Genomic DNA, 13,188 nt, shown 5'->3' on the forward strand with positions numbered 1-13,188 from the left:
TAGAGCCGAGTCACAGGGTAAGAACTGTCCTTCAATGCATTTGGAAAGTATTTAAACGCCTTCCCTTTATCTACATTTTGTTACATTACAGCCTTACTCTAAAATTGACAAAATAAAAATTGTCCTCAATCTACACACTACCACATAATGACCAAACAAAAACTTTTTTTTAGATTTGTTTTCAAACGTATTCAAAATAAACACCTTAACATAAGTATTCAGACCCTTTACTTTGAGACTCAAAACTGAGCCCTGGGGCATCCTGTTTCCATTGATCATCCTTGATGTTTCTACAACTTGATTGGAGTCCACCTGTGGTAAATTCAATTGATTGAACATGATTTGGAAAGGCACACCTGTCTATATAAGGTCCCACAGTTGACAGTACATGCCAGAGCAAAAACCAAGCCATGAGGTCGAAGGAATTGTCCGTAGAGCTCCGAGACAGGATTGTGTTGAGGAACAGACCTGGGGATGGGTACCAAACAAATTCTGCAGCATTGAAGATCGCCAAGAACACAGTGGCCTCCAACATTCTTAAATGGAAGAAGTTTGGAACCACCAAGACTCTTACTAGAGCTGGCCAAACAAGCAATCGGGGGAGAAGGGCCTTGGTCAGGGAGGTGATGGTCACTCTGACAGCGCTCCAGAGTTCCTCTGTGGAGAAGGGAGAATGTTCCAGAAGGACAACCGTCACTGCAGCACTTCACCAATTAGGACTTTATGGCAGAGTGGCCAGATGGAAGCCACTCCTCAGTAAAAGGCACATGACAGCCCGCTTGGAGTTTACCAGAAGGCATCTAAAGGACTCTCAGACCATGAGAAACAATTGTCTCTTGTCTGATGAAACCAGGATTGAACTCTGGCCTGAATGCCAAGCTTTAATTCTGGAGGAAACCAGGCATTGCTTATCGCCTGGCCAATACCATCCCTACGGTGAAGCATGGTGGTGTCAGCATCATGCTGAGGGGATGTTTTTCAACGTCAGGGACTGGGAGACTAGTCAGGGTCGAGGGAAAGATGAACGGAGCAATGTACAGAGGGATCCTTGATGAAAACCTGCTCAGGACCTCAGACTGGGGCAAAGGTTCACCTTCCAACAGGACAACGACCCTAAGCACACAGCCAAGACAACGCAGGAGTGGCTTCGGGACAAGTCTCTGAATGTCCCTGAGGGGACCAGCCAGAGCACGGACTTGAACCCAATCAAACATCTCTGGAGAGACCTGAAAATAGCTGTGCCTCGACGTTCCCCATCCAACCTGACAGAGCTTGAGAGGATCTGCAGAGAAGAATGGGAGTAACTCCCCAAATACAGTTGTGCCAAGCTTGTAGCATCATACCCAAGAAGACTCAAAGCTGTAATCGCTGCCAAAGGTGCTTCAACAAAGTACTGAGCAAAGGGTCTGAATACGTAAATGTGATATTTCAGGGAGGGTGGGGTTTATACATTTGCTAACATTTCTAAACCTGTTTTTGCTTTGTCATTTATGACAAACAATTTTAGAATAAGGCTGTAACGTAACATTTGGAAACAAAATCAGGGGGTCTGAATATTTTCTGTATGCACTTTATATTATCATCCTTCTGCCTCTGACTGCTGTCCAATAGCATAAACGCCCCTAGGCACTTCATTGAGATCTGAAAGGGTGTATTAGTTATGTATGGTTAAAGACCAACCAGTTCCTCTGATTGGCTTGGTGGAATTTGCCATAATGTTTACACGAATCCAATCCTTTCAGCTCTACTCAAGTAGCTATAGGCATTCAAGTTGAGTTGGATGTGTGAAGGGGAGAATGAGTGAGCTCTGACATCGCAACCATGAGCATATTCATTACGCTGATTCTGTTAAACTGAAGCAAACGGAACAAAACGGGAAGGGACCTACCGGAATTTGTCAAATAGAAACTCTTGTTTTAACTGGTGAGCCAAGGAGGAGGACTGTTTGGAAGTTTGTTTAGTCTAGCGTTCTAGCTTCAGGTGAAGTTCACTCTTGTATGAGTGAGCAAGACTTCACTCAAACAAGTGTGCATGTGTTTTGGGGTTGAGGGTGGTCCCTAATCTGTCTTTATCACCAACTCTTGGATGCATTCCCTCTAGAAAACCATGACTCCCCCATTGGTGTGAGGGAACAAAGCTGGTGGGAATTCAAACAGCTGTCAGGGGAGCTTTAAAAAGGCAATATAAGGAAAAGTGAAGGAGAACAGGGAAGAAGAGCGAGGAAGGAGTGTGGGCAGCAACACTAGACCGGAATGTCACTGTGCACAGTAGCTCCTGAAAAACAAAACATCATTGGACACCATGGGCCTCACTACACCGGTAAGATAATAATGGTGTCCCATCATATTCAAAATGGCCATGCAACTGTTTTTGGCAGTTTAGTAGATTGTATTAAGATATCTAACACTGTTTCAAAATGAACTAGTTGTTTTTTTGAGACTCAAAGTTTTTAGTTCTATGTTGCATTATTTTGTGACCACTTTGGTCTGTGTCTTCTGTGTCTCAATAACAGAATGTCTATAGGACTATACATATTTTGCTGAATCTCTGTCATTTCACAACTACCGCAGTCCTCAATAACTAAATATGGATGTTTCCCTTTTGCTTAGACTATAAAATGTAGCTCCAAAGTAAATAGAGGGAGAATAAAAGTTGACTTCAGTGTGTATCTATGCTGCTTTTTGGAACTGTTTTAAACTTAGAGAAGAGAACAGTTAAAGAAGAGCATCAGCTTCTTAGTGAAACAGTGACTGGTCTATTGAATAAATGTTTTAAAGGATAAACAATAGTACCAGTCAAAAGTATGGACACACCTACTCATTCAAGGATTTTTCTTTATTTTTACAATTTTCTACATTGTAGAATAATAGTGAAGACATCAAATCTATGAAATAACACATATGGATTCATGTAGTAATACAGAGGGTTAAACAAATTAAAATATATTTTAGATTCTTCAAAGTGGTCACCCTTTGCCTAAATGACAGCTTTGCACACTCTTTGCATTCTCTCAACCAGCTTCATAAGGAATGCTTTTCCAAAAGTCTTGAAGGAATTCCCACATATGCTGAGCATTTGTAGGCTGATTTTCCTTCACTCTGTGGTCCAACTCATCCCAAACCCTCTCAATTGGTTTGAGGTCGGGTGATTGTGGAGGCCAGGTCATCTGATGCAGCACTCCATCCCTCTCTTTGGTCAAATAGCCCTTACACAGCCTGGAGATGTGTTTTGGGTGATTGTCCTGTTGAAAAATAAATGATAGTCCCACTAAGCACAAGCCAGATGGGATGGTGTATCGCTGCAGAATCCTGTGGTAGCTATGCTGGTTAAGTGTGCCTTGAATTCTAAAAAAAATCACTGAGTGTCACCAGCAAAGCACCCCCACACCATCACACCTCCTCCTCCATGCTTCACGGTGGGAACCACACAGATCATCCGTTCACCTAGTCTGCATCTCACAAAGACACGGCGGTTAGAACCAAAAATCAAACATTTGGACTGATCAGACCAAAGGACAGATTTCCACCGGACTAATGTCCATTGCTCATGTTTCTTGGCCCAAGCAAGTCTCTTATTATTATTGGGGTCCTTCAGTAGTGGTTTCTTTGCAGCAATTCGACCATGAAGGCCTGATTCATGCAAACTCCTCTGAACAGTTGATGTTGAGATGTGTCTGCTTCTTGAACTCTGAAGCATTTATTTGTGCTGCAATTTCTGAGGCTGGTAAGCTCTAATGAACTTATCCTCTGCAGCAGAGGTAACTCTGGGTCTTCCTTTCCTGTGGCGGTCCTCATGAGAGTCAGTGTCATCATAGAGCTTGATGGTTTTTGCGACTTCACTTGAAGAAGTTTTTGAAATGTTCCGTATTGACTAACCTTCATGTCTTAAAGTAATGATGGACTGTCGTTTCTCTTTGCTTATTTGAGCTGTTCTTCCCATAATATGGATTTGGTCTTTTACCAAATAGGGCTATCTTCTGTATACCACCCCTACCTTGTCACAACACAACTGATTGGCTCAAATGCATTAAGTATAAATACATTCCACAAATTAACTTTTGACAAGGCACACCTGTTAATTGAAATGCATTCCAGGTGACTACCTCATGAAGCTGGTTTAGAGAATGCCAAGAGTGTGCAAAGCTGTCATCAAGGCAAAGAGTGGCTACTTTGAAGAATATAAAATATATTTTGATTTGTTGAACACTTTTTGGTTACTACATGATTCCATATGTGTTATTTCATAGTTTTGATGTCTTCACTATAATTTTACAATGTAGAAAATAGTCTTATAGTATGTAACTGCTGTACTTTCATGTTATGATATGAATATTGTGACTGTCCACTGTCAAAGTATGGACTATTAACACTACTTTCGAATATTAGACAATAAGTGTTTATAGTGACACTTGTACATGCTTCTGTCTGGAGGTTTATGGTTATATTGTTAGTATTAGATGTGTGGGTGTTTCCTAAAGCAAGCCAGCTGTTTATCCTCAGATTAAACTCATGTAGTTAATGATTGTCCTTTTCCTCTCCTCCTTTGTGTTCAGATAGTCCCCACCCCCACTTCTGTTTGTTTATAGCTACTGCATATCTTTCTCTCTCTGTTCTCCAGCATGCTCCTCTGTGTCCCTGTTTCCCCCGTGGTACTGTGCTCAGACACAGCCTCTATTGAAACTGAGAGCTGCCTGTTAGCTTTCTCTACTCACTCTTAAAGGATGTCACATTATGAATTGAGTGTTAAACTTGTGACCTGGGGGCAGGGTAAGTGTCAGTATCCCTGTGAGCATGATGTGAATGAAATTGTGGGCCATCTTTCCCTGTTTCCCTTCCTTTAACAGGGTGTGTGTGTGTGTGCCATCTTTCAATATACTTGTAGAACGGAAGTCTGAATCTTATTTGTGTGTTCTTTCTCTCTCTCTCTCTCTCTCTCTCTCTCTCTCTCTCTCTCTCTCTCTCTCTCTCTCTCTCAGCAGTGAGGTATTCTTTCTGTAGGGTTGGTAAAAAGTATCAGGGGTGTGGAGAAAGATATAAACAACACTGTACTCACACTCTGTACCACTCTGCCTAACACTGGGACCATGAATGCACAGGTAAGCAGGAACATTTCTTTCTTAATGAAAACATTCTTAAACCAGGCAAGTCTATTGAGAACTTGTCCTCATCTACAATAACAGCCTGGCCACGAGGTTGCTAACTGATTTGTGTGTCTTCCCTCTCCCAACACCCTGCTAAGAAGGCCACTCCCTGTGAGTATGCTGGCATACTGGGGGACAGCTCGGACTCTGACGAAGGTAAGGAATCCGTTTTGCTGCCTGAGCTGCATCTTTGCCAGCAACAGGATGTGGCTGTACTTCCATTTCCTGTCCTCTCTGTTGTTGTATGCTAGCGAAGCTATGTACACTCTGTCCTCTCTTCTCCTCTCCTCTCCCCTCCTCTGCTCCTCTCCTCAGAGCCCAGTCCAGAGGATCAGCTGGCTATCTCCTGGGAGCACCTTCCTATACTGGAGAGATTGGGCCTCAGCAGGTCAGTTTATACCGGAGAGATTGGGCCTCTGCAAGTCAGTTTATACTGGAGAGATTGGGCCTCAGAAGGTCAGTTTATACTAGAGAGATTGGGCCTCAGAAGGTCAGTTTATACTAGAGAGATTGGGCCTCAGAAGGTCAGTTTATACTCGAACACACTTTAACTTTTTCGATAGTCACAACCTCACTCTTCTCTTACCTCTCCCTCCCCTTTCTTCCCCTTTCCCCTTTCCCCTATCCTGGCTCTCTACCTCACCTTTTCTCTCCTGCCCTCAGTGGTACAGAGATGACTGAAAAGGAGGTTGAGGTGAGAATTCTTTGCAATTTGTACACTTGGACAAAGAGACTAGAGACTACATGCACCCACATGCAGACGCACGCACGCACACACACACACACTGCACACTCATCCAAACACTGTTCTGTCCCCTATAGAATGCGTTTACCCAGCTTGCACTGGCATTTCGTTGTGACCAGTACACCCTAACCCAGAGACTGCAGGCTGAGGAACACGACAGAACAGTGGCCCAGGAGAACCTCATCCTTGAACTGGAGCAAACCAGAAACACACTGCAGGTAAGGGTGTGTACACGTGTGTTTGACCTGGCTGCTTCACAGTTAATGGTCTGATAAATGTATGTTTCAATTTAAACCGTACCTCTCTCTTCCTCCACACTTCCTTTATCTTTTACTATATCTATCCTCCAATCTTCTATATCCTCCAATCTTCTATTCCCCCCTCCTCTCCCCCTCTCCCCCAGTATCTGAGAGGTAGATGTGTAGACGCTGAGATGCTGAGCCGTATTGAGGCCAGTCTGGACACAGTGCTGGACGGCGTGAGTGACATCATCACTGCTGCTGAGATGCTGGGGACTGTGCACCAGGTGAGACTGTCGTGTAATCCTAGGCTTGCTCTTTTGAGGTATAAGTCCAGGTTTTGGTTAGTGCTCTGTGAAAAATATATTTGTTCAAAACTGTTATACATGTAGTTTGTTTGAAACTTTGATAAATGTTTCTGCTGGGTCAGGAGGCGCGTGTGTGTCATTCTGTGGAGATGATGGGTATACACGTGGAGCATCTGAAGCGTCGTCACGCTGTGGAGAGATCCGAGCTGTTGGAGACCAGGAAATGTTTCCACCGCAGCCGGGGCAGGAGACACAGCGACTCAGGTCTGAGTGCTGCCCCTCAATGGATTTTTTGTGAACAAGTGAAAGGAAAATTAATCACAAAGCAGTGACTTTTCTGAATATTTTGATTCTTAAAGTACATTTATTCTTAAAAGAACAATTAATTGTAAATAGGCCTGATCCACTATAAGTGACTGAGTTTCATAATAGGAGCACAGTATCCTCTGACTGTACAGTATAACAAAATTCTCCACATATGGAAAATCTGTTCTGACTGTTGGCTTTTGAATCATTACAGAGGATGGAGATGTTAGGCACCTGTTTGCCAGGCGAGACTCCCAACATGTAACAGACAGTTCACTTCATTGCTTTTCATATCCTTCCTTCAAATATCTCAGTTAAATAAATAGAAAATATCAGCGAGGGCAGCCCAGTGGCTTGAATTCTAACATTTTTAAATGTTTCACTTCCCCGACTTTCTCAGACCCTCCTTCGGCGAAGAGTCAGCATCACACTAATCCCAACGGGATCCCAGGTTAGAAACAATAACACTAAGACCTACTCCCATTGTGGTCCTGTGATCATGGTATGCATAACTCGAATTCTGTGCTGACCTCTCTTTTCTCCCACCTCTTCAATTGCCTCTTTTCCATCCTCTTTCCCCCCTCTCATTTTCCCTCTCAGCTCAGAGACCTGGAGACCAAGTTCCAGGAGGGTTGCAGGGCCAGTGCTGCCACTGACAGCCAGGGGCCAGAAGGGGGCAGTGTGAACCAAGCCAGCAGGTACAGGAAAATCTGCCCTGTCATTAGTGCAGTTAGTGCACTGAGAGTCATCTGCATGGTCAGTTGTCACTAGTCGCTAGATGGCCATGCTAGTCACTAGTCAATGTGGAGGCTTTCATACGCATATGCACCACAGGCTTAGACACAAGTGCACGGACTACAGTATAAACTTATGATGGATTTAACTGCTGTAGAGAACACATTGTGTGTGCATGGTGTCTGCTGATCTTATGGCTTATCAATGTGCTGTGCCTTGTGTTCATACCATCAGAACTATACAGACCTCTGTAACAGCAGCATTGTTTGTTGTTATAGTATTACCTTGTTTAGTTGGAAGTGTAAATTTAACTGTTTCCTTTTTAAAGGCCCTCTGAGATGTCCCCCCACCACACCCCCCTCCTGCTCAGACAGAGCTCCACACAGAGCTCCCAGAGCCTGGAGGAAGAGAGCGAGGTAGCCCCTCACACCAGGTGGGTAGCCCCTCACACCAGCTAGATAGCCCCTCATACCCCATGTAGGTAGCCCCTCACACCAGGTAGGTAGCCCCTAACTCATCAACAGGTTCCCCATTTATGACTCATTGACATTTAAATAATGACCAACGGGTCACGTGCGACTGACGCAGGGCTGACCATACTGTGTGGGTGGTTGTGTGTGTTTCAGTTCCCTGCAGATGATGCTACATCACAGGCGGAGGTCTGCAATCGTGACGCGTGAGGCTAGTTCAGAGGAGGCCAAAGCCAAGGAGTCAAGAGCGGGGTCTGGAGTGGGGGCGGGGTCAGGGGCGGGGTCTGGAGCAGGCACATCCGAGACCACCACAGTCTGCACCACAGAACCGTGAGTGTTAAGATGATTTAACATTATTAAGCTGCTATTAAGTCATATTAAAATGTATTAAGATAACACCATATTATTCAACTGATATAGCAGACAGTTGTCATTATCTGGCCAGGCTAAAAAAGTATGTATATTGAAGGCAATAGTGACACACAGCCTGGGATTCCCTGTAAACAAACATGCAACTTTTAGATAATGATGATGAAGACAAAAATCTGGCCAAAGCATGAATACTGGAAATTTGCTGAGATCATGATTTTAATCTGTATGCCTCCGTTTCCCTCCAGGCTAGTGGTGCTGTCAGAGCAGCGCCTCCTAGCTACATGGCTGTCTTACTGGATGTGGATGGTGCTGCTCCTCCTGGCTCTCTACTTCTTCCTGCTGCTGGGGTTCCTCCTCTGGGGTCTGAATGTTCCACACCACAGCTTCTGATATCTCACTTCTGCTGCACTGCATCTCAGCTCTACACCACAGAGTTCTGCGGTTTAGCAGACGCTTTTATCCAAAGCAACTTACAGTCATGCAGATTTTTACTTCTGTACCACTGAGGTCTAAGAACTGAATTCTGAGCTATGCACCATCACCAACTGAGATAAACTGGGCATGGCTTTGTGAATGCAGGAGTTCCCATAGTGTGGTCTGCAGTTGGGCTCTGCTCAACTACCGGAGTCTCTCACTGTGCAGTGAGTTTAAGAGGGATGAGAGTAACAGAGTTAAGAATGTGCAGTACACTCACTCCACAGCTAGCTTGAAATATCACCAACGGATAGCAAACTGGATCCTTTTCTATAGCTCAATTGGTTGGTACAGTACGTTGTTGTCACGCTTACTCCCTTCCTCAGGCGCTCGATGTTGTCGGTCTACTAAGCACTGGTCCTTGCAACCCACATTGCGAACACCTGGCAATCATCATTACGCACACCTGGACTTCGTCACCACCCTGATTACTATCCCTTCATATAGCCCTCACCACCCTCAGTCATCAGGCTGTATTGGTTTTGTTTTCATGTCTAGACGCTGCACTTGTTTTGTAACACGCTATGTTCATTATTATTAAACTCACCATCTGCAACTGCGTCGTCGTTGTCAAGGAGGGCGGTCACGTGTGTTTGCGATCAGAGGATCACTGGTTTTCCACCATAATTTGCACCATAATTTGCAAATAAATTCATTAAAAATCCTACAATGTGATTTTCTGGATTTTTTCCCCTCATTTTGTCTGTCATAGTTGAAATGTACCTAATTATGAAAATTACAGGCCTCTCTCATCTTTTTAAGTGGGAGAACTTGCACAATTGGTGGCTGACTAAATACTTTTTTGCCCCACTGTATGTGTGCTGGGGTCAACAGCACCAACCACTAGACCACACAGGCCACAAGATGACAATACTTGTCACCACACAAACCAAACCTCTTTGTCTTCATCTATGCACCCAACCAACAGTGCTGCTGCAATGAGACAAAATGAAGTCAGAGGGCCCCTAAGACTAACCACTGCCGCCTTTCTGGAAGAGCAGGGACATTCTGAGGCTGCTGAAATTAACTGTATACTTTGCTGGCTTCTAACTTTACATTGACACTTCGTGCCTAACTCTATCCTCTCTTGCCCTAAAAAGTCTGGGTTGGGATGACATTGATAGCTTCACTGCCTAATGGTAGTGCACACATTGGCAATGTTCCCTAATTTTTGGGGGGCACAGCAAAATTCAGGTCTGCTGAGCTCAAACTTGAATGTTGTGAAAATTCTGTGCAACTTCCAGCGAGCGTTTATTGTTAACACTGAGGCTGTACCCTCAGTTTTAACAGTGGCCAAGTACACTATTTGATAATGTAGGCCTACCAGAGTGGCCTACCAACCAAAAACAACAGAGAAAATGCCTCCCATAACATTTTAACATGGAATTAGCTGTTCTATCATTCATCCAATGTGTAGTGTTCAGTGTACCTACATTCCAGGAGACATTTGGGGAAAAAACATGCAGGGCTTGACATTAAACCTCAAGGATCTGACCCTTTTTTTCAATTCTAACTGTAGCTCAGGACCTGAAGCAAGGATGCATATGCTTGATATCATTTGAAAGGAAACACTTTGAAGTTTGTGGAAATGTGAAAATAATGTAGGAGAATATGTAGCATAGTTTTGTGGGACCAGAAACAGCAGGGGTTCAAACTTTAGAACCCAGTTCCTACATTTTGAATCAAAAAATGTATTTTATCAAACAAAACTGTTATGTTTTTACCTCCGGATGACAAATCAGAGCAAGATTACTGAATATATCAAATCAAGTGCTGTGATAAAAGTTTTGTTGTGCACTCTCAAACAATAGCATGATATATTTTTACTGGAATAGCTACTGTAAATTGGACAGTGCAGTTAGATTAACAATAATTTAAGCTTTCTACACATATAAGACATGTCTATTTCCTGGAAAGTCGGATGTTACTTACGTCATTCTAGTCACATTAGCGCCAGTTAGCAACAACCGTCCCAGTATAGGGACACTGATCTCGTAGAGGTTGACATTAACCTGTTTATCCACTTGTCCTTCAGACAAGGAGGTGACTGAAAATGTTGTTGTTGCAAGAAACCACTTTACAAAATAATATCCATTATTATTCCCATACCATTATTATAGAGAATCAGACAAATTATTCTACCCTCTGCATGTTGGCTACTTAGCTTATTCAAGCCTGTCTCAAAATACAACACTGCCCCTTTTAAGACAAAATCAAATGTATTTACCTGACTCCCTTTTCAAAGATGTCTAGAAATGTACACATTTTGTGCTCTTGAAGGAAACAATCACTCCCCTATTGCTGACTACAAATTACAAGTGGGCTAAAAGCTGACTAACTAGCAAAGTTATGAATAAAATGTGCACACATGGCTACATGCAGCTCTTGCTTTGATCTCAAAACACTCACAACCACAGCTGTAAACACAGTCCAGTTCTAAGTAAATGGCACAGATCCATATATGGCAAGGGTCTATTTATATATAGGCCTACTGCAGCCCCGATTGGTTATGCTGCACCGCCTAGGTAGCATATGGGCTGAGTCATGTGCAATAGAATCCTACTTTGATGATATTTTGGCATTTTAAACGCAAGTGGGAGTGCCCAGCAGGCCAGGCATTTCCATATTTGAACCCTGAACCTAATGTAGCTTTATGTGATATTGACTCCCCATTTTAGGGAATACAGCAGACTGTATGCAGTTTTAGTCACATGTTCAGCTCACCGGTTCATGTTTTGGTTCTTCAAGAACATGCTTTTCAAGAACTCCTAACCTGCTAGTGGTAGGGTCTTGATCTGACCCCTCAGTCCAGAGGGACACTGCAGACAGAACTGACCAACTGTATGTAGGTACAAAACTACAACAGCAGTGGATGATGAGGTAATAGAGAAAGCGCTAGCACCCTCTTAATCTGTTACAGGGCTTCTCTACTCCCTAAAATCTTCTTCATCCAGTTTTAGTTTAGGGTGTCCAGTCTTGCGCCTTATAAAATGTGTTCTATGGCAGAGAGAGGGGACTATCACAATCATAGAATCAGAAATGATGAATGTTGTCATGCATTTATATTTTAATAGGTGGCCAGAGGCCATGGGTCTCCAAACCCTGTCACACACACACACACACACACACACACACACACACACACACACACACTATTGTCAATACTACGGCAGAGATAATGCTTGCAGCTTGGTGTGAACCAGGACAGCTTTCATATCAGAGGGAGGAGACAGGTTGGGACTTACACATTATGATATTCAGCAGGCGCATAATTGTGTGTGGTATTGGGGTGATGGCGTCATATTTAGGCTGTAGATTATATACCCAGCCAAACAATGTGCACCTGCAGTTGGGTACGCTGAGATATAATGAAACAGTTTGATGATTGTGTAAGATAGTATTCTTTTTTTGTTAAACTAAACTCAGTTATTTTACATGGATTTCTGAAATGTGTGGAATAGAGAGCAATGATAATGTCTTTTTGTAGGCATTAAATCCGCCATGGTTCGTAGAACATAGCCTATGGGAAAATGTATGTATTTTTGGAAGGTGTTTGGATACACGCCAGGGGATCTTATAGGTTTTGTTTTATGAGAATCTTCATCAGCTAAAGTCACTTTTTGTGAATTTTGAAGCATTTCTGTAATAAACCGAAAACCCTATTCTTTCCCCAATAAGTTTAACCATAGGAACGGCTGAACGAACGAGAGGTAAATCATACTGAGGTATGCTCAAATCTAGCGAGATCTATTTGTTATTTGTCATTTACCCAGTAACTAATCATATGTTTTCTGATTGGCCAAGGCATTAATGAAGTTGTAATAGCTTTATTGAGGCTGGAAGTGACAGTCTTGAATTGTGGTTGATGGTGTTCAATGTGGTTTAACGGTTGAAGCTGTTAAATAATTATTCGTATCCGTACCATCCAGTCCTTGCTCCTACAGAAAGTAATCCATCCACCTGTACTCGGACCCTCAATGTACACATGGAAAGATACGAAAAGCCTACAGGGAAGGTATAATGCGTGGCAATAATTGGCATAAGCACTTATTACACCCATATAACAATATAAGATGTAACAAAGATAGATATTATCAACAATTTACTCATAATTTATCATACTGCAAATGCAAATGCGTGATACTATGACATAATACAATATTGAAAGCACTCATATAGTTATTTAAAGTAATGTATGCACCCCCAGAATGCAATTACGTAGTTGAATAGTCTTGCCATAGGTTCACAATAAGCAAAATATGCCAATCTGGCAGGTTACGGGTTGTTTTCCTATACAGTAAACTAGCACGTTATCCACTGACACTATACTGCATTGTCGCGAATAAACCGCGCAGGATGTGTTGGGGGACTGCAGCGCAAGTGATGTGGAGCGCAAAAC

General features: G+C 43.0%; 1 protein-coding gene across 5 annotated transcripts; it reads left to right on the plus strand.

Moving 5' to 3' along the window:
* Positions 1-1,989: 1,989 nt before the first annotated feature.
* si:ch73-352p18.4 (inositol 1,4,5-triphosphate receptor associated 2) lies at positions 1,990-9,456 on the plus strand. Of its 5 annotated transcripts, none has more exons than XM_024427841.2 (14): positions 1,990-2,319; positions 4,976-5,095; positions 5,239-5,296; positions 5,456-5,528; positions 5,804-5,834; positions 5,963-6,103; positions 6,289-6,411; positions 6,555-6,696; positions 6,953-6,999; positions 7,139-7,189; positions 7,339-7,436; positions 7,802-7,906; positions 8,100-8,273; positions 8,561-9,456. In XM_024427841.2, the coding sequence occupies exons 2-14, from the start codon at positions 5,084-5,086 to the stop codon at positions 8,703-8,705; spliced, it is 1,200 nt and encodes a 399-aa protein (XP_024283609.1). In that variant the 5' UTR covers positions 1,990-2,319; positions 4,976-5,083; the 3' UTR covers positions 8,706-9,456. The 5 variants fall into 5 exon arrangements, with proteins under 5 accessions (XP_024283609.1, XP_024283611.1, XP_024283614.1 ...); XM_024427843.2 differs by having other exon boundaries at positions 4,979-5,095; XM_024427846.2 differs by having other exon boundaries at positions 1,991-2,319; positions 5,242-5,296.
* The last annotated feature ends 3,732 nt before the right edge of the window (positions 9,457-13,188 follow it).

The sequence above is a fragment of the Oncorhynchus tshawytscha genome, linkage group LG07 (genome assembly GCF_018296145.1).
Source record: "Oncorhynchus tshawytscha isolate Ot180627B linkage group LG07, Otsh_v2.0, whole genome shotgun sequence".
Classification (NCBI taxonomy): Eukaryota; Metazoa; Chordata; class Actinopteri; order Salmoniformes; family Salmonidae; genus Oncorhynchus; species Oncorhynchus tshawytscha.

Excerpts from the sequence above, each read along its gene's own strand:
- si:ch73-352p18.4 (XM_024427841.2), top strand. Across the intron at positions 5,529-5,803 it reads GAGAGATTGGGCCTCAGCAG|TGGTACAGAGATGACTGAAA; the intron begins GTCAGTTTATAC and ends TCCTGCCCTCAG. Across the intron at positions 6,104-6,288 it reads AAACCAGAAACACACTGCAG|TATCTGAGAGGTAGATGTGT; the intron begins GTAAGGGTGTGT and ends CCTCTCCCCCAG.